Source organism: Piliocolobus tephrosceles, chromosome 15 (assembly GCF_002776525.5).
Source record: "Piliocolobus tephrosceles isolate RC106 chromosome 15, ASM277652v3, whole genome shotgun sequence".
Taxonomy (NCBI): Eukaryota; Metazoa; Chordata; class Mammalia; order Primates; family Cercopithecidae; genus Piliocolobus; species Piliocolobus tephrosceles.
The window spans coordinates 94,743,371-94,767,978 of record NC_045448.1 but is presented as its reverse complement, the minus strand read 5'-3'; the positions used below and the strand labels follow the sequence as shown (position 1 = coordinate 94,767,978).

The following is a 24,608-nucleotide window of genomic DNA, read 5'->3' as shown; positions in this document are numbered from 1 at the left end:
AAAAAAAAAAAAAAAAAAAAAAAAAAAAAAAGTGGGGGAGGATGATGATGCTTTCTCTCCAGGGTTGTTGTGAGAGTCAATGAGCTTGTAAGCTCAGTAGCTCAGTAAGTGGGTACTCACATCATTCATTTGTCAGATGAGGGAGCTGAGACTACTATGTCATTTGTCTGAGACCCTGCAGCCGGTGGGTAGCTGAACTGGGATGGAAACCCAGGGTGCTCATCCCAAGCTGCGTGCTTGCTTGCTCGGTTTGCAGCATTGCCTCTTCCATCCACCTTCCTGTAAGGAAACACTGTTTCTCCTGGCAGGACTCACCTCCGCAGACAGGGGTCAGATTGAGGGTCATTGCACACGCACTTTGTTACATGTCTTCTGCATCAGGCCCTAAGCTAGATCCTGAGAGGACAAAGCAGAATGAGTGTTCAGAGCATTCATTTGATGGGGGGATCTGGGAGGCCTGAGGATGGAGGACTGACTTTCTGTGTCAGTCCTGAGTGACTCATGAGCCATGTCTGCAGAGAGAAACTGGAGCTCACCAGGCAGTGAAGAGGAAGCGCAAAGAAGCAGGCCACTTGCAGGGCTTAGGTAAAGCACAGGGGGCTGAAGAGCTGCTCCCTGATTGGAATTTGGCCATGGATTTAATTGTCTTTAGATTACTGACTATTGCTAATGATGGTTTGTATTGTCCTTGTTTCCAGTGTGGAATAATTTATTGGCTATTTGGTGGTGCTATCAGGAATCTCAGGAGCCCTGAACATGTTACTAAGTGGTTTCAGCCACTCCAGGTATGGTATTTTCCTCAATATCGGTCTTCTATGGAGAGCCTTAAAAATCTGTAGTAGATAGATATGCATGTGTGTGTGTGTGTGTGTGTGTGTGTGTGTGTTTGAAGAAAAATAAAACAGAATTTGTGTCAGCCAAAATCTTGTTGAAAATGAGAATTCCAAGACTGTCTTTTTTATATTGCGTTGAGCCTGTCATGTTGTTAAGCTCACATTCGCTGTCATCAGACTGCATTTTTATAATTTTCTCCAACACACCTGTCCCTCTCTCACCACCATTCTTAATGGCCCAAGGGGTCTGCATTTGGAGCACCTGCCTGACCAGGTAATTCCCTTCTAACGTCTGGTAAACTCCGGGAGCAGAAATACACTGGGATGTTTGCAATGACCGAGAGGGGCCATGGGAGCAATGTGAGAGGGATCCAGACCGAAGCCACCTTTGACCTCTCTGCCCAGGTGAGGAATCTGTCCTTCCCCTGCCGTCCAGGGCAGCAGGAAACCTGGACAGAACCAGATCTCCTTCTTTCTGTGTCCAGCTTCACACCCTCTGTGTGTGCTCTCTGGCCCCGGGAGCTGAGATCCAGATCAAATGTCTAAGTGTTTTAATAGAGGTGGATATGTGCTGAGCCTTCATGAACCCAACACAGCCAACATTTATATGGTGCCTTTGAGACACTGAACACTGCTGCAAGCACTTTGTGTGTACTTGTGAATTTAATCCCTTGTCATAACTCCAAAAGAACAACATTAAAGCCATTTGGTTCTCATTCCTATCGGTAGCAGGAAAGGACTGGAGGAGATGCCTTTGTTGGTCCTCTCCATTGTGCCCTGTGTCAGGAGAGCACTGTGCTGGGGCCACCTTATCAGGAGCTGAGTCTTCCGTACTGGGATCATGTGCTGTGCCTCACCGTGACCTGCACTGACATTTTACATGACAACAGAAACAAGAGTGTTACCAAACAATCTGACTCTTCTCCTTTTACTATGTGTGGTCAATGCTGAGGTTTTTCCTTTTCATTCTTTCTCTTCCTTTTCCTTTCTTCTTCTTCTCTGTTTTTCTTCCTTTCCATTCCCTTGCTAATTAAAAAGATGTTGGCTAAATCTCTCTACATTGCTAGCTCTGTCCACAGTGGGTCACAACATACCCTGGGGACGCTGCTTTGTAACCCTCATTCCCATCTCTTTAACTCCTACACACACCTGCCCCTGCTCCCCACCAAAAAAGAAAGTGACTGTGTGCTTATCTCACTCTCCTTTATAGTTTCTTGCTTGATATTGGGTGTTCCTAAGAACTACAAAGGGATAAACAAGTGTTGAGGTTCTTTCTAGAAATGAAGCTGTGTCAGTCGGTGTGTGCAAGCACGTGCCCGAGTGTGGCTGCGGGTGCTGCCTGGCCGTGTGGCTGCTCCGCTTTGTCTGTTCTTTATTTTTGCAGTTTGTCCTTGAGTGTGTGGATTTTTGTTAGCGGGTTTCCTGACCCAGGAATGCTGGTTGGAGGTGGCCAGGGTCTGGAATGACAGATGCAGGGGTGGGGTATATTGGAGGATGCCCTGCTTTTCCTTCTGCCGCAATGTTAGTTCTCTCCAGCAGCCAGTGATGTCCAAGATCATAGTAAGAACAAGAATAAGCACTACCCTATACTGACCACTTGCGAAGTGCCATGCTCTGTATCAAACTCCCTCTGTGTAGTTATTCTATGTTTCCTCCCAGCAACAGTTCCAGAAACGCAACATTAAACTGGTCCTGTAAACTGAGCATGGATGTGCCATGTACCAGGCTAAGCAGTCTACTTGTAACATCATTTCAAATGTTCTGTGATCTTATAAAAACGCATTATTGTCCCTACTTTACAGATGGGGAAATGGAGGCTCATGGAGGTTAAACAGCTAACTGGCTATGCAGTTAATGGTGAGTTAGGTTCGGGTGGGACTGCCCTCAGCAGCTTGGCTTTTCTGCCAGTGGTGGCATGCTGACCTAACATCCTCTGGCTTTTGGCTGGCCGATTTTTTTCCTCTCCCAAAGCCATGGTATTGAGGTCACCTTGCTGTCATTGATGGGGGAAAACACCCACAGCTTTTATTTACTTGTTTCTTCTTACAGTTATTACTTTTTTACAAAAATAATTTCCTGTGTTGGTCCCATTTTCCCCAAACAGCATAAATGACTTAGCTACCTGGCGTGCCTCAGCAGCTGCCACTGTCTGACAGGGGACCTGCAGAGTTGCAATCATAATGACGAGGGGCCTCTGGTGAACACTGTCTCCCGTGGGGCTGGGAGAGAGAACGATCCCGTCATAAACTCATACCACCGAGAACTGACATAGCAGGAATGGATTTCTCCCTTCATTGGGTTCTGTGTTTTCCCCTTCATTTCCCTTTCAAAATGCTGGAGCTTATTAAATAAGTGTTCTGTCCCCCAGGACCATTTAAATCTCTTACATGTTTTGGTTTTTCATTCCCGTGGGTTGGTTGTTTTACATTTATTTTTGGGAGGTGGATTGGGTAGTGGTATGGATAGTTAAGAGATAAGAGAGAGTTTTGTTTTTATGCTTTATTCTAAATAGCAAAAATAAATGAGGTTATGAACTCTCTGGCCACAGGCATCATTTTTAGTACCTACAACGCTGACCATTTTGCTGGTCTTCAACAGATAATTACTCCAGAAACTGACACACATGGTGTGCGTTATTTAGATGCAGCTTTAACGCCAGGGTTTTGGCTGATGCAAACTTTCCAAATCAAGCATTTTGCCAGAAGTGACAAACCTCTTTTCCCAGAGCATAGCAAATGTTTATGGGGACGAGTGGCCTCCTTCTCCCTTCCCCATCCCACCAGATAGTTTCTGCCAGGCCAGTGTTTCCTCTGCCACTTCTCTTTCTTCCCCTGGGTGTAAGCATGCCCCCACCCACATGGGTTGTATTTTTATTGCTGTTATTTTTCACTGCACTCAGCCTCAAGTAATGCCTCTCCTTGAGAAGCCCTGGCTGCCCTGATAAGACAAGGGTGGCCTCCAGAGACGTCTCTTAAAAACCTCCAGCATGTCCGTTGATGTTTCTGAAAAGCTCTCGCACATGTTAAAAGTTTCCCTGTGCAAACATATGTCAGAGAATGTTTTCTTAGGCTTCAAGACTATATTTCTTGGCCAGCGGGAAAGTATTGTCTATGTACTTTATAGTCTGAAATCTGAGACAATCTTTGCATGATCAATAGCTTGTTGGTTTAGTTCAGTCACATCTTCAATATTGTCAACTCCAATTAAATGTGCAGTTCCACTCTCTGCCATTTCCCCTGGGCTCCCAACTTGCCCCAGGTGCCCTGTATTCAGAGCTGGCATCAGGGCCAGTTGCTCTTTGGCAGGAGGCTTAAAGGTAACTCAGGTGGCAACGGAGATTGGGGAGAGCCAAGAAGTGAGGGGAGCATTTCCATTGTGACCCTTATATCAGCTTCCAGAGAGTAGGAAAGAGAAGACAGAGTTTTGAGTTGAGCCTGAGATCAAAACCCCTGCATTTTCTTCCTGCTTCTTCATGACCAGTGTTAGTTTCAGACTGTTTTGAGCTGGAATCCTTGGACATATTCAGAGACAAACTGCATGGTGCATTCTAAGATTTTTCCTTCCTAGGAAAGAGACTCATTTACAAGTTCTTCTGTTTTAGGAGCTTGAACATATGAACCTCTTTTGGGAAACTTTATTTATTATATTTGTTGATCAGGAAAATAGACATTTTCAACAGCTTAAATGAGGGATTTCTTTTTATAAAAATAAAAATTGTTTGGGCTGATACTGTAAGCAGTGGTGGGGATAGGTCATGGCTGTCTATTTGTGTTGCTTTATCCAAGCATACAGTTTTGGCCTTCGATTACTTGGCTTTCATTTAAACAAAGACCCACGTCATGGAGACAGGAAGGTTCAGGGCCTGGGAAACAGTGAGGAACCAAGTGATTTGCCCAGAAGGAGTAAACACCGGCAGATGAAATGCAACTCACAGATGTGGACCCTGGGACAAGCCATCTAAGGGCCCAGATCATTGGATGCTCCATCCTTTCTTAGAAATCTTGCAGGTGGGCTGTTTGGAGGTGAGGGGTGTGGAGAGCTGAGCACATACCACCAGGGCTTTTAGAGGTTTTGGTGTTGGATGATTTAAAGGTCAAAACTTTGCTATGAAGTAGTCTAGAGAGATAATTGAAGAAAGCCTTTATACATTAAAGCCAGGCAGGCTCAGCCAAACAGCACACATGTCAGCCCGGCATTATAAACAGTAGAGACTGGGAGGGAGAGAACGAACACCTTTTAAAGATTGAAAATTGGCAACTTATTTTCTAGATTGGATTATTCCTTGAAAAATCACTTTAATCTCCAGCCATTTTCAAAGTTGAGGTGGAGGTGGAATAAGTGAATTGAGGTGATAGCACAGTCATGTTGGTTTCAAGACATGGAGCCAGGTGACCTTCCCGTTGTCTTCTCTTCTGCTGTGAAATCCCCTGGAAACAGCACCCTGCACTGTGTGGGTCTGTTTGCACAGTATTCATTGCCTTGAGCCAGGGAATTGAAATGAGCCATGGGAAGGGAAACACTGTTGCTCTGCTGTTTCTGTGTAGGAGTTTGTAATTGACACACCATGTGAAAATGCCGAGAAGATGTATATTGGAAAAGCCACGTACGGGAATTACCCAGCCGTCTTTGCCCAGCTCATCATAGATGGAAGATCTCAAGGGTTGTTACCAACACAGACAACTAGAATACTTCTCTTCATTGGTACTATTTACTGGTGAAAACCCATTTCACAGAGCTGCTTTTATCTTGTAAGTAATTTAGTACTAACTTTATCTCCTAATATGCATGAAGAAATTTATCATTACATGTTGACATTATATGCTGTCATGTGTGGTGCACAGCTGTGGAACTGAGTGAGTTTGAGAATCACAGATATGTTATACCATTCCAGGAAATAAGTAAAGCTATAGGAAGGAGAGCTTAATAATGATCTCGATGCCTTCCTTAGGGCCCCACTGTTTCATCGTTCCTGTCCGGGATGAAAATGGAAGCTTGTACCCAGGAGTGACAGCTATTGATATGATGTACAAGGAGGGTGAGTCCCCAGCTGCCCTTCTCCTGTGCTTACTCTTCCCACCTGCTCCCCACCCCACTCAAGGAGAATCTAACCTACCTTACGTTACTGAAACAGTGAAGGTAGAGAAAACTTCCCCAGAGAAGATGTCTGGATTTTCAAGCCTCATGAAGTCTTTTATGTAGAACTGTTCAGGAATGTTGTAGATTGCCTTTTATGAACATGCATCGGTCTCAGTTTCTCCCAGCTTCTCAAATTTTCCAGTAACGAGGCAGTTTTGTCCACAATGCTATTCTGTCTTCTCTCCTCTCAGACTTGGGGGCTCTCACGGGGCAGGCTGTGGCTCTCTTCTTTGCACCCCTGGCCACCTGCCTGCTGTCTGTGCTCATGAGGCCCTTAGTGAGTCCTGAGGACTGACTCAGTGCCTTAGTTTGCTAGGGCTGCCATACCACTAACTGTGGGGCTTAAGCAACAGAAGTGTATTGTCTCACAGTTCTGGAGGCTGGAAGTCCAAGATGAAGGTGGAAGTCCAAGATGAAGGTATCAACAGGGTTGGCTCCTTCTAAGAGTGGTGATGAGAAGTGAAGCCAGCCGGACTTCCTGGGTTGAGTGGGGACTTGGAGAACTTTCCTGTCTTACAAGAGGATTGTAAAATGCACCAATCAGCACTCTGTAGCTAGGATTGTAAAACACACCAATCAGTGCTCTGTAGCTAGCAAGAGGATTGTAAAATGCACCAATCAGTGCTCTGTAAAAACACAGCAATCAGTGCTCTATAGCAAGAGGATTGTAAAATGCACCAATCAATCAGTGCTCTTTAAAACGTACCAATCAGTGCTCTGTAAAATGCACCAATCAGCAGCAATCTAAAAGTAGCCAATCGTGGGGAGGATTGAAAAAAGAGCACTCTGATAGGACAGAAACGGAACATGGGAGGGGACAAATAAGGAAATAAAAGCTGGCAACCCCAGTCAGCAGTGGCAAACCACTCTACCCTGTGGAAGCTTTGTTCTTTTGCTGTTCACAATAAATCTTGCTGCTGCTCACTCTTTGGGTCCGTGCCACCTTTAAGAGCTGTAACACTCACCACGAAGGTCCACGGCTTCATTCTTGAAGTCAGCAAGACCATGAATCCACCAGCAGGAACCTACTCCAGACGCAGTGAGGGAAGGATTTGTTCTAGGACTCTCTCTTTGGCTTGTAAATGGTTGTCTTCATGTTAACCTGGTGTTCTCCCTGTGTGCATGCCTGTCTCCCAGTTGCCCCATCTTATAAAGGACAGAAGGCATTTAGATTAGAGCCTGCCCCAATGACCTCATTTTAATTTGATCACATCTGTAAAGACTCTGTCTTCAAATAAGGTCACATACACAGGTATAGGGATTAGGGCTTCAATACATGAATTTTGCGGGGGGTGGGGGGACACAATTTAACCCATAACATTTGGTGAGATCAGGACATGCCTGTATGCTCCAGGGACCACTCATGGCCAAGGTCATGCCAAGCCAAGGAAGGGAGACTGGGAGAGAAGGAAAAAAAAGAAGGAAGAGCAGTAAGAGAAGAGGGAAGAAGTGGCCCATCCTTTGGTGGAGGGGACAGTCTATCCTGGCCCCTTAGTGTTTACTGTCCACTGCCACGACTGCAGGCATGGCTGCAGGTGGGTTTGTGAGGGTTTTAGATGTATCTCCCAGAGGTGACCGAGACCCTCGCTGGGCTGGGCTCCTTGAAAGTTCCTTGCATGTCAAATATTGCTGAGAGCAGAGGGGTAGGCTGAGCTCTGTGAAGTCGTGCCAGACGTTGAAAATGCTGGCAATGGCAGAGAGTCTGCTCTGGTGCCCTTGTAAGCTGCTAAATGCACGTGTGTCCTTGTCAAGGGGTGAAGCTCTGAATAAAGACATTTACTAAAGACAGATTGTTTTCCCCTAGATTAAATCTCTCTAAGTTTTCACAAAGAGAAGACCCCAGACTCTGGCAGGTGTCTTTAGGAAATGTGTCTGCCAGATTTCAGGACCACCTGCTTCCCCCATTTCCTCCTGCCCTTGTGGCTGTTTTCCCTTGTCTTGTGGGCATTTGCTGTCAACAGTTTGCTCAGTGTGCAGAGGAGAGAGCACTGGGAAGGAGGAGAGATTTGAGCACTGCTTTCCTGGGGAGAGCAAGCCTGCTTCCCTGCCTCTGGCTTCAGCTTCCCATTCTTGCAGTTGCTTAGAACTCTCCCTTTCTTAATCACAGTCACTGCTCGGGAGGTAGGTGTGCATCCACTGCATGCCCAAAGCATGCAGGCTGCATGGAAGGAACACCCATTCTCCTCCATTCTCGCTAGGGAGGAAGGGGCCAGGCTGGTGGAAGAAACAGGTACAGCTCATCAAGAAAACAACAGACAGTATCCCCATGTCCATCCCAAAGGAAAAAGCACCAACAATTCTGGAAGTAAAATAAGGGGCTTTGTATTTTAGTGGCAACAGGCCTGGGAAGTAGCAGGAAAAATACTTCTGATGCTGCATCCATTCCCCCTTTCTATTCTTGCCAGGTCTTCATGGTGTGGACAGTGGGATTTTAATATTTGACAAGGTTTGGATACCCAGGGAGAACCTGCTGGATAAGTGAGTAGTTTCTCCTTTACTCAGGTCAATGGTGCAGATGACCTCACTGCTCTCCAAAGTTGGCTTGGTTCTTGGGTCTCGTGGGCTGTGTGTCTGGGCAGTCTTCCCCTAACTACCCCTACAGGTTTGTTGACAGCTAATTGGAAAAGATACATCTGCAGATAGAAAAAAAAATGTAAAATTATTCAACATGCTGTTGTCCAGACGTAATGACCATTACACTTCAAATATACGTCTTTCCAAACTTTTCTCTATGCCCATATGTCTAAAGAGAGAAAGGTGTCAGATTTTTACTAAACGAGATCCACTTCTAGATTTTGTGTTTAAAATAACATGTACTTTCCATTTAACATTATATAGCAAATGTTTTTATGTAATGCTAAGCACACACGTGCATTATCATCTTTAATATCATTATAATAGACTGTTAAATAAATGGTTTATAAGTTATATAATCAATTTCTTATTGTTGGACATGTAGGTTTTTTCCTCCCCTCCCAGTGGGATATAATGGGATAAACAGATGGGTGCTATTGCTTCCTTTGTGAGTGGCAGGGGATAAGGCACCATCTTTCAGCTTCCAGGTGTGTTCTGGGGGTGGAGCTCTAGGGGTTAATGATGCTTTTCACAGAAGCTGAGAAACCCCAAGTACTTTTAATTTTCTCAGCCGCATTTCATGCATCCAGTAAAAATATTGAGCCATAGTCATGTTAAATCTGTGACGAAGCCAGCAATCAGAATGCACACAACCAGCTGTCTTCCTGACTCCCCATGGATTTCCCTTGCATGCTTTGCTCCTTTTTGTTGCCAGCAGATACATGTAGTGGATGCCAACAGCTTAAGAAAATTGTATGGGAAAAAAACTTAAAAATGATTGGTCCAACAAACCGCCATGACACAAGTTTACCTGTGTAACAAACCAGTACTTGTACCCCTGAACTTAAAATAAAAGTTAAACAAATGGAGGGATAAGGAAGTAGAGGATAGAATAGTGGTTACCAGGGGCTGGGAAAGGTAGGGAGGAGGAGGGGATGGGGAGAAGTTGGTCAGTGGATACTGTTAGAGTTGGATTGAAGAAATAAGTTCTGGTGTGATATTGCACAGGGTGATATCGTTAACAAGAATGTGTTGTATATTTCAAAATAGTTACAAGTTTTGAATGTCCTCATTCCAAAAAATTGATAAACGCTTCAGAGGATGAATATGCCAATTACCCTGATTTTATTATTATACAATATATACATGTATCAAAACATCACACTGTATTCCATCAATATATACTGTTATTATATGTCAATTCACGAAATAAAGCAACAAGAAAAAGAAAAAATCTTAAAATGGACCAGATTCTGCTTACCATTTTCCTCCTGTGAACTGATAGGAAATAAAATGGAAACAATAAAAGCATCTTCACAGTTATCCTGGTGGGTAGTAAAGTCCCCCAGGCCCCTTCAGGACCACCAGCATTCATATGGAAATGCGAGAAACTCAGAATAGCTAAAACAATCTTGATAAAGAAGAACAAAGTAGGAGGACTCACAGCTGGTGATTTGAAAACTTACTATAAAGTATTCAAGGCAGTGTGATATTTGCATAAGGATAGATATATGTACAATGGAATAGAATGAAGAGTCTAGAAATAAATCCTTACAGTTACAGTCAATTAATATTCCACTGCAGAGCCAAGACAATTCAATGGGGAAAGAATAGTCTTTTTGACAAATGGTGCTGGGACAAACTAGGTAGCCACGTGCAAAAGCATGAAGTTGGACCTTTACTTCCTACCATATACAAAAATCAACTCAAAATGGATCACAGACCTAAATGTAAGAGCTAAAACTACACAATGCTTAGAAGAAAACACAGGTGTGAATTTTTGTGACCTGAGTTTAAGCAGTCTATTAGACTTGGCACCAAAAGCACAACTAACCAAAGAAAAAATAGATAAATTAGACTTCATCAAAGCTGTAAAAAACTTTTTTTGCATCGAAGAACACTATGAATAAAGTGAAAACCTACAGAGTGGGAGAAAATATTTGTAAATCATATATATTAACATCACAAGGGTATAGTATCCAGAATATAGAAAGAACTATTACAGCTCGAGAATAAAAAGACAACCCAATTATAAAATGAGCAAAAATCTGAATAGACATTTCGCTAAAGATTTACAAATTGGCTGCTGAGCATATGAAAAGATGCTCAACATCACTGCCATTAGGAAGATATGAATCAAAACCACTGCGAATACCACTCTGCACCTACTAGGGTGTCTTTTTTTTTTTCTTTCTTTCTTTTTTGAGATGGAGTCTTGCTCTGTCGCCCAGGCTGGAGTGCAGTGGTGTAATCTCGGCAGTCTGCAACCTCTGCCTCCCAGGTTCAGGTGATTCTTTTGCCTCAACCTCCTGAGTACCTGGGATTACAGGCATGCGCCACCATGCCTGGCTCATTTTTGTGTTTTTAGTAGAGATGGGGTTTTGCCATGTTGGCCAGGCTGGTCTTGAACTCCTGACCTCAGATGATCCACCCACCTCAGCCTCCCAAAGTGCTAGGATTACAGGCACAAGCCACCATGCCCAGCTGATGTCTCTTATTAAAGGGACAGACAATAACAAGTATTGGGGAGGATGTAGAGAAATTAGGACTGTTTGTTATACATTGCTGGTAGGGCTGCAAAATGGTGGCACCAACTAGGAAAACAGTTTGGTCATTCCTCAAAACTGTAAAGTTATCATCTTATGACCCAGCAATTCTACTCCTAGGTATGTGTGAAAACATTGTCCACAAGGGAATTGCAAACATATATCCACACCAGAAATTATACACAAATGTCGGTAGCATAATTATTCACAATAGCAAAAATGGGAAAATAATCTAAATATCCGTCAACTGAGGAAATAGGAAATAAAATGTGGTATATCCATACAATGGAATACTATAAAACCATGAAAAGAAATGAAGTACTGACATGCTACAACACAGATGAACCCTGAAAACATGCGAGTGAGAGAAGCCAGACATAAAGACTACATATGATATGATTCCATCTATGTGAAATTTTTCCCAGAACAGGCACCACAGAGAGAGAAAGTAGGTGAATGGTTACCAGGGGCTGGAGGGAGGGACTGCTAGTGGGGTGGGGTCTGGGTTTCTTTTTGGTGTGGTGAGATGATTTGGAATAGGATCATGGTGATGGTTGTACAATTTCATGGCTATACTCAAATCCATCGAATTGTACACTTTGAAGGGATAAATTTTATGGTATGTGAATTACATCTCAGTTTTTAAAAAGTGGGTCAGTGTGCGGTCTGCACAGTCAGGCTCCGGTGCTGGCTTAATGTCTCAGGAAACCACTACCTCCCTTGAGTCAAGCCTTTCTCAGCATCTCTTGGAGTGGGACTCCCCCTGCTCTTATCTGCTCTCTGTCTCAAGGGGGAAGTTCTACGATGGGGAAATCCGAGTGCTTCCCTACGTGTGCACATGGGAGCCACCTGACTTCATTTCTGGTGGTGCTATGTCCTGCTTTTTTGTGAACCACCCCCTCTCTTTTCCACAGGTTTGGTTCCGTGGCTCCAGATGGACAGTACCATTCCCCTGTTAGGAACAAGAGCGCAAGATTCAATGCCATGCTGGCAGCACTGACCCCTTCGAGATTAGCTGTGGCTTTCCAAGCTATGGGTGCCATGAAGGTAGTTGACTCTGATTTTAATTTATCTACTGTGAATTCTCTCGCAGCTCAGGAATGAGTAACAATTTCAGGAGCTGAGCTTCTCGAGCTACAGTTGGTATAATATGGCCAGGGTTCCCAGTTAGATGCTGGGGAGTGCCAGGTGCCCATCCACAGGGAACATTTCTACACCCTTCTTAAGAGGGAATCCTGCCCATCTACATCCCAGATGTGTGCTGCTCACCCTGGGGGTGGAGCACAGGCATTGTGGTAATAGAGCCAGGAGAGATGACCAGGGAGAACGGGATGTTCAGAGCAAACACATCTGCTGGAGAAGCAGCTAAGGGTTGGCCCATGTGTGCAAAGGTCGGTGTGTCTTGGCTGAATTCACCCGGGAGTGTTGATCCTCATGTGTCTGTAGAGGGTGTAACGTTCTCCCATCACAGTCTGGAGGCCATGAGGCCAGACCTCCAGGAGCCATCTCTGCCTCCCTGCCCTGACTCTCCCGTATATTGGTTTGGACAGAGGAGCCTGGAGAGCAAAGCTCTGGAAGGGCCTCCTTCCCCTCCCCAGGGCCTCAGGCTACTTTGTTCTCTGGGCCTTCTCTGTCTCTTTGCATGAAGGAAAAGCCTGCTTTAAGCTCCACTGAGCTTGGTGAAGCTGGAAGAAAAATTAAGTCTCCCCAGGAATATACATCTGGGGCTTGAGTCCAACTTTTCCATCAAGAAGGAATAAATTTCATTCACTTGACTCCAGGCCTGACATCAGCGCGGAGTCATCTGAATAGCAGGAAAGCCCTTCTTTACTTGCTTTGGTGTCGGCCACGCTTCACAGATGGCCTGCCCTGACCCAGGCTTCCCCTTGTGGTGCTTCCTGTGAGGGGCACAGCTGTGGCCATCAACATGCGTACTCAGCCTGGCCTCACGCCCGCCCGTGCACCCCAGTTCCTGTGCTTGTTTTGTGGTGGTTCTTTCAGTGGGGCCGGGTGGGTGTTCAGGTCTAAAGTCTCATGTCAGGAGGGGCTCAGGACCCTTGGCTGAACCGTCTGATATTGAATGGGGCCCCAGAGAGCCTTGTAAAGGCGTCAGCACAGACAGCAACAGAGTGCCGAGGAAAACTGGTTCTTCAGGTCTGCAATAGAAGCCATTTCAGCCATCCTCAGGACTCCAGAGAGAGGCAAAAATAGAAAAGCCAGACGAGCCTAGGATTACATGGAAGGGAAGGTTGGTTAAACATCAGATGCAGGGTTAGCTGAAGCCGTGATAGCAGTCTATAACTGCAGTAGCCTGCAGACCGTCCTGACTCAGGGGCCCTCTGAGGAGAGTGCTGGGTGCATATACAAAAACTCACGGTGGACAGTGGCCAGGCAGGCTGCTGGGAAACCCCGCTCTTGTTGGTTTTGATGGGGTGATGATGTGTGAAGGACTTCCACGCCACCAGCAGCCCTGCAGGCTCATTGAGGTCCACAGTGGGGTTGTGTGGGACAGGGCGTGGGGCGGTACAGACCAGACCAGGCGGAGGTGGGAGCCTTCCAGGAGGGCTTTGGTTTTCAATATCACCAGATCTAGAGCAGGGTGGGGGTGGTGTCTCAGGGAGAGGAGCCAGAGTGAGTGATTCCTAAAAGGTTCATGTTCTCCTTTCTACTGGATATTATCATGGGCCAGCCCCTGCCAGGCCCAGGAGGGTCTTGGGGGCCACATCAGTTCCCTTATTGGTTGTCTGATGTGTAGACTTCATTCCTGGCAACACAGAGACGTGATCATGATCACGGGCCGGAAAGCCCTGGGCTCAAGTCTCATCCTGCCCATGACCAGCAGTGGGGCTGTGAACAGGCCATAGCACTCCCTAGGGCTCAGTTTCTTCATCTGTGAAATGGGTCTTAGGATGGTGGTGAGGCGTGAGTGAAGGGGGTGTGTGCAGCGCTGGCCCAGTGCAATGCTCCATAGCTCGCGGCCGCTATTTGTGTGATGGTTGTTGTTGATGTTGTTGTTGCTGCTGCTGCTGCTGCTGCTGTTACTGGGAGGACAGGAGTTGGCTAAAGGAAAGGAAGACATGGGCATTCCCATGAAACAAATACCTGGTATCCTGGCCTCCAAGTAACAAGGCAATATGCAGTGTTTTGCAGAAATGCATAGCGTCCTTTGAATTCCCAGGTGTCTGAAGCAAACCATAGTAACCCGGAATTAGTATCTGCCCTGCCCATCCAGACCTCGTCAGGCGATGGGATTGTCAGGCAGTGGGAAGACCCTGCACAGAGCCGAGCAGGGCTCAGACCCCATGTGGTCCAGGCACCCTGCCGGACAGCGACCCGGGCCGCTGTGATCTCATCTCCAGCGTCTCTGGCGAGGATGATCTCACCGGCCCTCTTGGCAGCTCCTCCTCTCCTATGGCTCAAACACATGACATATGTTTTCCCGGATGAAACCTAAGATGGTCCTTCTCCTTCTGCTCTTGCTGATGAGTGGAAAAATGGATCCGTTTCTCCTACGTGCGTTCCTTGTGTGTTAGAAAACTGTCACCGCAGCTCCCCACAGTGACATTCACTCAAGGCCGAGCGTGCCTGGTTGTTTTGAACTTTGCCCAAATGTCATATTTTTTCATGGTTCTCTTTCATTTCCATGGCATTCCTCAGAACTTTCAGGTTTTCTCTTAAAGCCTTGCCGTATTAACCATCATCTAATTTGTGTCAGAAATGCCAGGGCAAATTCAATGATTACCAAGAACACAAGGAAAAGGAAGCGAGTGTGTTTGGGAGGGGAGGGAGCGGGGGCTTGGGAGACCTCCGCAGCCTGTGCCGGATGCTGGGGAGCCTTTTCAGAAGGAGGAGGAAGCTGGGGCACCTGAGAGAGTGAGCAGTGTAAATGAGGTCTGGCCCACTTCTCTGGATTTTGCACAGAGGTAAATATTTTAGCCAAGACAAGCTCCTCTTGTAAATTTGGTGCTGCACGGTAGCTGGTTCCCACCCCCAGGATGTGTGATTCCGCAGCTCTGGGGTGGGGTGGAGAATCTGCATTTCTGGGTTCCCGGGTGACACTGCTGCTGTGGGCTCTGTTCCTTGAGACCCCTGCACAGAACACATGGATGTGGTTGTGAAATATCAGCATTGTCTCAGCCCACTTGTCACCCTCTGGGTCCCCAGGATCAAGGCCCAAGTTCTGTTCCTGTATCCAAGATCCTTCATGACCCCTCACTGTAGCCCCTCTCTCCATTGGCCTCTGTCGCTCTGGCCTCATTTCCGTCTCTCCCCTGTGCCTCTGCGGGAGGGGGCTCACGCATGCTGCCGTCCTGCTGGAGATGCCCTCCTTTTGCATGGGTAATTTTCATGTACATTTCAGAGCTTGTATGACTGTCCCCTCTTTGGAAAGGCCTCAGCCTGCGTGTGGTTCCTTTGTCACCTGTTCCCAAGGCACTGGACTCCCCACTTGCAGCATGTATTACAACTCATGAGTATAACAACTCACGTGCAATAGATGGGCCGGGTCTCCTTCACTAGCCTAAAAGCTCCACGCAGCCGGGGCCCTGCCAGCCTCATCCGCTGCTCTGTGCTCAGCTTCACACACAGGGCTGGGCACAGAGTAGACACACGGCAAATAGGAGTGGAAAGAGTGAATGAGGTCTGAATCAGGATTCACATCCAAAGCCCCTGGCGTAGCTCTTAGCAGAGGGAAGCCCTCAGTGCCTGTTGCTTCTTGTGCTTCCACAATCCAACCCCCACTTCTGGGTCCACGTTGAGTGGGGAGGAGGAGGTTGCTGCCTCTTTGATCTAACTGCACGTAACCCTTCTGTCCAGAATCAGGAATCTTCTTTCTTTCTTCCTCTCTGCCCCAGACACTGCTCCCCATAGTATGTGCTTCACGTGTACGCACTCGTGCATTGTGCTGTAATCAGGCACTGGGGTCATGCTCACCTACACTTGGCAGTGTGGCCCTGGTGGTCTGGGAGTGTGCCCAGGGCTGGGGCTGCAGAGTCACATGCAGCGGCTGAGCTGCGGGACTGCATGCTGAGTGCAGCCAGCATTCTGGGCCGTCTTTTCAGGCATGTGGGTGCTGGGCGACAGACAACTCAGCCAGTCCTCGGAACCTGAACGACCATCTCCAAGTTGTACAGGTGCTGCATGGGAGATAGGGGTAGCTTTTCCCAGCCCCAGGAGCTTCCGGGAGAGCAAAGGGAAGACACTGGCTTCAGGGGATTCTCAGAACCGGCGATAGACACAATCTTTTCCTACAGTGTGCATTGTTGGGTGTAAGTGAAGAGTCTCAGCAAGGCACGGGGGAGTTTCTCCCTCCTGTTGATGGGGGTTTGAAATGGGATATTGCATCCTTGAGTAACCCCTTTGTGACCTTCTGACTGCAAGGGTTCATGGGAGATTTGAGCAATGAAGAGGAGGTTGAGGGCATCTGAATGCCCTTGAGAGCCAGCAGGGGTTGGTCAGTGGCCAGCGTGGACCCTTCTCACTGCGCAGGGAGTGGTGGTGTGGCTCTGTGGGCCTGTGCTGTGTTAGATGAGCACAGCGGGCTGCATGCTGCCACTGCTGTGGGGTCTTGCTTGGGATTGCCCCATCACCCAAGCTCTGACACAGCTCCAGAGAGGTCCTGTTGTCAGTGTCCTCACCGGGGTGTCTGGCTCCTGGTCATCCGGCTCTCCACCACTCTGCCTGTGTGCTTCAGCTACTGGCTGGGGCTGGGGCTGGGGCAGATGACCAGGTGTCAGAGTGTGACATTCTATCTGTCCTAATGGCCACAAACCAGGTGCCATGACACTTCCTCCTGAGCACAAGGTTACTCCACCTCCTCACATCAATCATCTCAATGTTTGTGGCTATTGCTGTAACACGATCAGGCTTTTGTCTGTTTTCTTTTTGCTTGGGGATCACCTACTTTTATTTTCTTCTGGAATCACTTTGTGTTCATCTGTTCTTGTCATAGGTTGATCTCATTTTGTATCATTACTAACACAACCTTTAGTGGGCAGGGATTGTTTTCTTATTTAGTCTCTGCAAGGCCTAGTAGATCCCTACATGTCATGGAAATAATTTTACTCTTCTAACCATCCTTCCATCTATTGTCTGTTCATCCACCCACCTGTTCATCCACCTGTCCGTCTGTGTCCATCCACCTCTCCAGCCACTCACCCATTCACCCACCACCCATCCATCCACCCGTCCATCATCTATTCATCACTCATCCATCATCTATTCATCCATCCATCATTCATCATCCATGCATCATTCATCATCTATTCCTCCATCCATCATCTACCTGTCCATCATCCATCCATCCATCCATCCATCCATCCATCCATCCATCATCATTTTTCCATCCAATAATCCATTCATTCCACCCATCCCACTACAAAGACTCCGAGCACAAGAGTGATCAGCTCATGTATAATTTAGTAGTTGAGGCGGAGTGTATTAGTCCATTCTCACACTGCTAATAAAGACATACCTGACACTGGTTAATTTATAAAGAAAAGATGTTTGATTGACTCAAAGTTCAGCATGGCTGGGGAGGCCTTAGGAAACTTACAGTCATGGCAGAAGGGGAAGCAAACACGTCCTTCTCCACATGGCAGCAGCAAGGAGAAGTGCTGAGCAAAAGGGGGAAAAGCCCCCTTATAAAACCATCAGATTTCATGTGACTCACCCACCATCACAAGAACAAGATGGGGGAAACTGCCCCCCTGGTTCAGTTAGCTCCCACCAGGTCCCTCCCATGACATGTGCGGATTATGGGAACTATGATTCAAGATGAGGTTTGGGTGGGAACACAGCTGAAGCATATCAGGGAGTTATGGAATGTCCTAGAGAAAACCATTCGCCTACCTGATGGACACCACACTTCACAGAAACTCCCCAGGCAGGGGTGTGCAAAGAAAGGACAGAGGCATTCACCATCCTCAGAGCCTGCCCTTCCTTCAGCAGCAAAGGGCAGAGTGAGGAGTATCTCCGTAAGGTCTTACACGGGGGGCTCAGTGTGGGGACTGAGTTGAATGGGGTTGGTGGGAACGGAAGCCCTCTGATGTTGAGCACAGTGGGACCTCTGCCTCTGCAGACAGTGTGGCATAGCAGAGGGCGGCAGAAGGGGAGGCTATGGCTCTCTAATGTCCTCAACATGTGTGGTGCTCACAAGAGTGTGTTTCCCTGATATTAATAAGGCAGAGCTGACTGAGGCTCATTCTGTTGACACTTTTGTGATGTGGCCAGCCTCACTTATCTGCTCAGATGGAACATGGTGTTGGGGAGTTGAAAGCACAGCTCATTCGCTACAGTTTTATGCCTTTTCAGGTACCTTGTGTGTGCTTGGAGGAGGCGGGGTCACATTGCTCATCCTATTCTGCTCAGGCTGATGTTATCCTTTTTATTTGTTTTGTGCGCACACACACACAGACACAGACACACACAGACACAGACACACACACACACACACACACACACACGCACACTCGCGGGGAGGAGAGAAGCAGGACCTGCTTGGTTGCCAGGGAAGTCCTGTGTGATGAAGGCTTTAGCCTGGGTGATCCTCAGGCCATCTGTGAAATACACATTGTTCCCTGATGTGGAAACTTCCTGGACTTGACCACCAGAGGGCAGCAAATACCAATAATGACCTGCAGGTTCTGTTTTCTTTGCGTTTTACTTTTGTATGTAAGAAGTGGGGAGGCTTTTGCTCTAGTCATGAGTTTGTTTAGCTTCTCATCAGGCATCAGTGTTGATTTTTAAAAAGTGTCAACATAAGAAGAAGGATGCATGAGCTGAGTAATTGTCGGGCTCAAGACCAAGATTGTAAATAGGATACAGTTATTTTGACGACTCTTCAGGATATAATTTGTCTCATAAACGTCTTTAAAAACATATGTTTGCAGCATTTTGGGTGGGTATAAAATGGTTAAATAATGTTTTTTGGTTTTCTATAGCAGTTGTTTACATATTTAACAACCGAAATTTAAATAGTTGTCTTTTTTGTAACCTTTTATTTTAGGTTGAGGGGTACACGAGAAGGTTTGTTACATAGGTAAACACATGTTATGGTGGTTTGTTGTACAGATTATTTCATCACCCAGGTATTAAGCCCAGTACACAGTAGTTTTCTTTTCTGCTCCTCTCCCTCCTCCCCGGTCCCCCTTCAAGTAGACCCCAGTGTCTGTTGTTTCCTTCTTTGTGTTCATAAGTTCTCATCATTTAGCTCCCACTCTAGGTGAGAACCTGTGGTATTTGATTTTCTGCTGCTGTGTTAGTTTGCTGAGGATAATGGCCTCCAGCTCCATTCACAAACATTTCTCCTTAAAAGATACATCTACTGCCCTTTTTCCTCAAAGACCAGAGAGCTAGAGAAAGTGCAGCCAGTGATAGTAAGTAGCACAGGATATGTGTATCTGAAATGGATATTTGAAAGAATTTCCATTTTGAATTTGCTTCAATTCCGTGAAGACGTGTTGTACGCCTTCCTCTCAGCACTGTGGATCATGCTAGGAGGTGACAGAGATGACTTGGAGCAGGTGTGTGCCCTCCGGGGACTCATGGCGCATCCAGGTAACTGAAACACTACAGTGCTGTGTGGAGCCTCCGTGGTTACCCTGGCAGGAGGGGACATGTGGCAGCAGGTACTGAGAGTAACATGCCCTACAGAGACAATTGTGGGGTTTTTATGGTCAGGATCCAGTACATGTCCTTTATAGAAGCTTTTTCAAATGAGTCCTCTGGGTCTCTGGCACAAAGACCTAGGAGCTGGCATCCAGCCCTTCCCCATTGAGTAGAGTATCTGGGTCACATTCTCAGATGGGCAGCCAGAAGGCTCTTGGTGGGGTAAGGAGTTTTTCTCTGCTGCAGGAGAGGAAAGTCCTTGAGCATCTCTCCCCATTTGGTGTGGCCCATGAATGTTAGATGTTTGTGGCTGTGACATTTCAAGGAACAGAACTCCCTTTAAGTAAGTCATCAGTGGCTACACAGGCATTGTAGGAAACCCCAGCCTCCTCAGACCTTGGGTTGTGGCAGTGGCAGCTGTGAGGGACGGTGTGATGCTGCCGTAATTGTAGACTGCTTGCCAGTGCTCCCAGCCTGGGTTCTGCTTGGGGGAGGCTTGCCTGCCGTGGTGCCAGCAGCCAGCTCACCTACTGCTGGTAGAACGATGCCCAGGCTGCAGTTGTGAGGTGCTTCACAGGCTTCACTCCATGGAAGTCCTTTCGGCCACCCCTGGGGAAAAGCATGGCCTGTGCCACCTGGAAGGTCAGATATGGATGATTGACAACTGGCCTGCTGTCTTTAGGAGCTTTTCCACCCGAAACTTGATAGTCCATGTAGCATAGGTGCTTGTACAGGTCACCGTCCTTTTCCCTCACTCCACATCGCATTGCCTCATTCCTTTGTTCCATCCTGTAGTGGATTCCCATAGAGAAAGGCAACAACAGCTCAAGCCACAGTCAAATAGTAACTCACTTGTATCGAGTGCTTCCTGTTCAGGGACAATTTTCTGAGCACCTCACATATAATTGTTCATGTGAGTTGAGTGCTGTCCCGATTCCCATTTTCCAGATGAGAAACCTGAGATGTAGGAAGATGTAACAGTTTGCCCCGAGCTTTCTGGGCCTCACACTCTGGTATTCCAGCACTGGGGTCCGGCCCTTTCCCAATGCTGGAGTGGCTCTGTAGTCCTCAAGACGGACGTTCTTGGGATAAACCCTGCTCACTGGCATTCCTGGAACACTTTGTGCATGGTTGGATTTGCCTTGGTTAACCAAACCAAACCAAAGTTATAAAAAATTTGTTGTCCACATTAAAAATGTGGACATTTCACTCAGACTGGGATTTGGTAGATGTTAAATGGTTAGTGGCTGGGCCAGAATCCAGGCCTCCTTCCCCACTGTGACCTGAGGCCTGGTTTAATTTTTAGTGGCACTGTTGACTTTGCCTCACATCTGTATGTCACTCTGGTTCTGAGCACTGTGTGCTAGGAGCAGGAGTGAGAAGGGAAATGAGTTGATCCAGCCTTTTCATTGATGACTTTTTATGAGGAAAAGGGTCGTTTAGAATGAACACTTATTAAGTGTGTCCAATGGATTTTTTTTTAGCTTAGTTTAACGGAATGATTTTGAATACCTTTGCCTACCATAATGAAGTTTAGTAAGCCAAAAAAAGTTCACAATTCCTTAGATAAATTTTAAAAAGTGAACTGGGCCATTGAAATTTGTTACCACAAAACCCTTACAGGCTCTAAGAAGAGAAGCAAAATAATGGTTAGTAGAATATTTGTGGGTTATACATTTCTGTATTATTGTTATAAAGTTTGTGTGTTATTAAGGCCAGGGCTATGAAGTATTGTTCACTGTAGAGCCACATAATATATGAGGATCATGTTTCTTCTCTGTAAGTCGAATGTCAAAGTATCTTTACAATTTGAAGAACAATATTTCTAGCATCAAGAACAAATGGAATCACTTTTCTTATACTCTATAAATTGCTCAGAATCGTATCGTGTTTTTGTTTGCTTGATATTTTGGTAATTGTAACTTTTTAAGGTTTTTAGTTTGTCCTGGAATTTCTAATTGCCTTTGTTTTTTCTTGTTAGGAGAAGAAACATAGGCCTTCATCACTGTATTAGTCGGTTCTCATGCTGCTAATAAAGACATACTGGAGACTTGGTGATTTGTAAAGGAAAGGTTTAATTGACTCACAGTTCTGCAGGGCTGGGGAGGCCTCAGAAAACTTACAATCATGGTGGAAGGGGGAGCAGACATGTCCTTCACACATGGCGGCAGCAGGGAGAAGTGCTGAGCAGAAGGGGTAAAAGCCCCTTATAAAACCATCAGATCTTGAGAGAACTCACTCAGTATCATGAGAACAGCAACATGAGGGTAACTGCCCCCATGATCCAATTACCTCCCAATGGGTCCCTCCCACAACACGAGGAAATTATGGGAACTATAATTCAAGATGAGATTTGGGTGGAAACACAGCCAAACCGTATCAATCACTATAGTAGTAATATCTTCAAGCTTCTTGATCATTTTGTCTATTGTATGAAATCTATTTCATATTCTCCTTTATTAATTTGTGTTTTATTAATTTGGCCTCTATCTGATGCTCTTTGGTTTATTTCTCCATTTGTGTAAAATCCAAGAGAGGTGCCTTGAAAAGTTCAATACAGGGACCTTAGAAGGAGGGGATGTTTTTCATATTTAAAGTGTATGTGCTGCCATGTCCACAATAAGAAGCACAGTCCCCTGCTTCTGTGAAGATGTGTGGCTTTTCCAGATTATTACATGGTTTGCAGTGGAGAGAATCTTGCCTGCATCATAGGGACTTCCCTCTGGGTCAGGCTCGATCTGAGTTTGGAGAGGCTGAAGCAGAAGGAGGTAAACTGAGGAGCAGGCATTCTCTGCTTGCAAGGTTGGCCCTGAGTGGGGTGCCCAAGGGCTTCTGTGGAACTATATTTATTTGCCGCTCAGCAAACTCAGGGGTAAGAAAGTCTTGCTTGTGGTGCCTGACCTCCAAGGCTGGTCACTGGGAATGTCAACTTCAAGAGGACAGAACTTGTGTCTTCTTGGTCACCTCTGGATGAACAGGGCCTGGTACTTAGTAAACACTCAGTGAATGGATGGATGGATGATGGGTGAGTGGATGAGTGGATGGAAAAATGCATGTATAGATGGATGAATGGATGAATAGATGGATTAATTGATGGATGGAGGGATGGATGGGTAGATGAATAGATGGATGAATGGATAGATGGGTGGGTAGATGAATGGATGGGTGGATGGATGAATGGATGGATAGATGAATGAATAGATGGATGGATGGATGGATGGATGGATGGATGGATGGATGGATGGACGGACGAACGGATGGATGAATGGATGGGTGGGTGGATGGATAGAGAGATAGATGAATAAATATAGGGGCAAAGGGAAGGCTTATTTGGTGGAGAATAAGTCAGTCCAGATCACAGCCCTGTGGAGATTGGGTGTGGGTCATCTGGTGGCGTTTAAATGTATTAATGGCCCTGGAATCATGAATTGAATCTTTAGAAAAACAAGCATTTTCTGTTTCTGATGTGTATATGGCGATCTTTTGGACTTGTCCACCCCAGGATATTTTCAGTTCATGCAGGCGTGTATCTGGGCAGTGACTGTTTTGTTTTTATTTCCTGCAGTGCTTACTTGCTCCTTGGCTCACCCTTGCAGATTGCTCATGGCTGAATCTCCTGGGTCTGATGACATTGTCAGTGTGACTGGAGTGCTATTCTGGGTGGATGATAAACAGGTCCGGGGATAGTCTCCTGTTCTCTAAGGACAGCTGTGTAATAGGATTAAAGCTTCAGAGAGCAGCCCTGGCCTAAAGGGTAGAGGAACTGGGTTAAGGGGAATTCTATCTGGGTAAGAGAAATGAATCTTATATTCCAGCAATACAGACCCGGTTGCAGCTCCTCAAACAGGCCACTCTGGTCACCTCTGGACTCAGGACAGATTGGCCCCTCTGCCTGTGACTGTCCCTGTCTTCCTTTCTTGCTCATCTGTTGCCTGGGCATGGATGTTGCTTCCCTGGGAAAGCTTCCTGCCTTTGGGACTGCTCTTAGTGCCTGGCTTATTCCAGCCCTAGGCTACGAAAGGGCAGGAACTTCACACAGTGTGAGGCACACAGGGGGCCTTCAGTAGCTGTCTGTGAACTAAATTCAGCCCTGCACCCAGCCCATCACAAGCGTCTTTGTTCTAACGCAGTCCAGGAGGAAAGAGAGCTGCCACGTACTGATGGTCTCCCATGGGCCAGGCTCTTGAGGTTCCATGTGCATGTTCTCATTAAGTGCTCACAGCAACTCCACCAGGTTTCCAGTTTCACAGCCAAGAAAACAGACGCTCCATGAGGGGAGGCAGCTTGGCAAGGCAGTCACCTCGTATGGGGCAGTGCAGTGTTGTACACATTCGTGTCCCACTTGGATGACTTGAGGATGACAGAATGACTTGAGGGTCCCACAGAACCCTTCTTGTGAAAGACCCTTCATTTGGAGGCTGCACTGGAGAAGGGATGCTGGACATCACATTGGAGCGTCCAAGTGCAGCATCTTCAATTTCTTGAAAGTTCTGTGCTTCTTGCTTGGGTAACTGTGCCTCCTCTGACCTTTGGGCCAACCTGGCCCATGAGAGATTCCAAGAATTTGAACTGTCTCCAGGGTCATGGGGCAGCCTGCATCTCATGCTTGATTTTTCTCCAGGGATATCCTAGGTCAGGTAGTTAGGGTGATGGGCATTAGCTCCAGAGTCAGCCTGATGGGTTGTGTGTGTGTGTGTGTGTGTGTGTTTTTATTAACTTTTATCTGGCAAGAGTGTTGAAGAATCAACTTTTAAAAAATATTTGCATATCTCATTTCTTTGTCTAATTAGTGTTGTGAGAATGATGTCCCAGTTTTCATGCTTGAATAAACAGCTCATGGTGTAAGGTGCTAAGGGCTGACTCACTGCGGCGCGTTCCCTTCTTTTATTTGCCGTCTCGTCCAAGCTTTGTT

The 24,608-nt window shown here is 46.4% G+C and overlaps 1 protein-coding gene across 1 annotated transcript in view; it reads left to right on the top strand.

The window, feature by feature from the left end:
- The window catches only part of ACOXL (acyl-CoA oxidase like), a 358,184-nt gene that overhangs the window by 26,748 nt on the left and 306,828 nt on the right, over positions 1–24,608 (top strand). The window contains exons 4-9 of the mRNA XM_026449783.1: positions 699–785; positions 1,143–1,238; positions 5,378–5,490; positions 5,780–5,868; positions 8,375–8,447; positions 12,004–12,136. Coding sequence (XP_026305568.1) covers positions 699–785; positions 1,143–1,238; positions 5,378–5,490; positions 5,780–5,868; positions 8,375–8,447; positions 12,004–12,136 — 591 coding nt within the window. The remainder of the gene's footprint in view (positions 1–698; positions 786–1,142; positions 1,239–5,377; positions 5,491–5,779; positions 5,869–8,374; positions 8,448–12,003; positions 12,137–24,608) is intronic.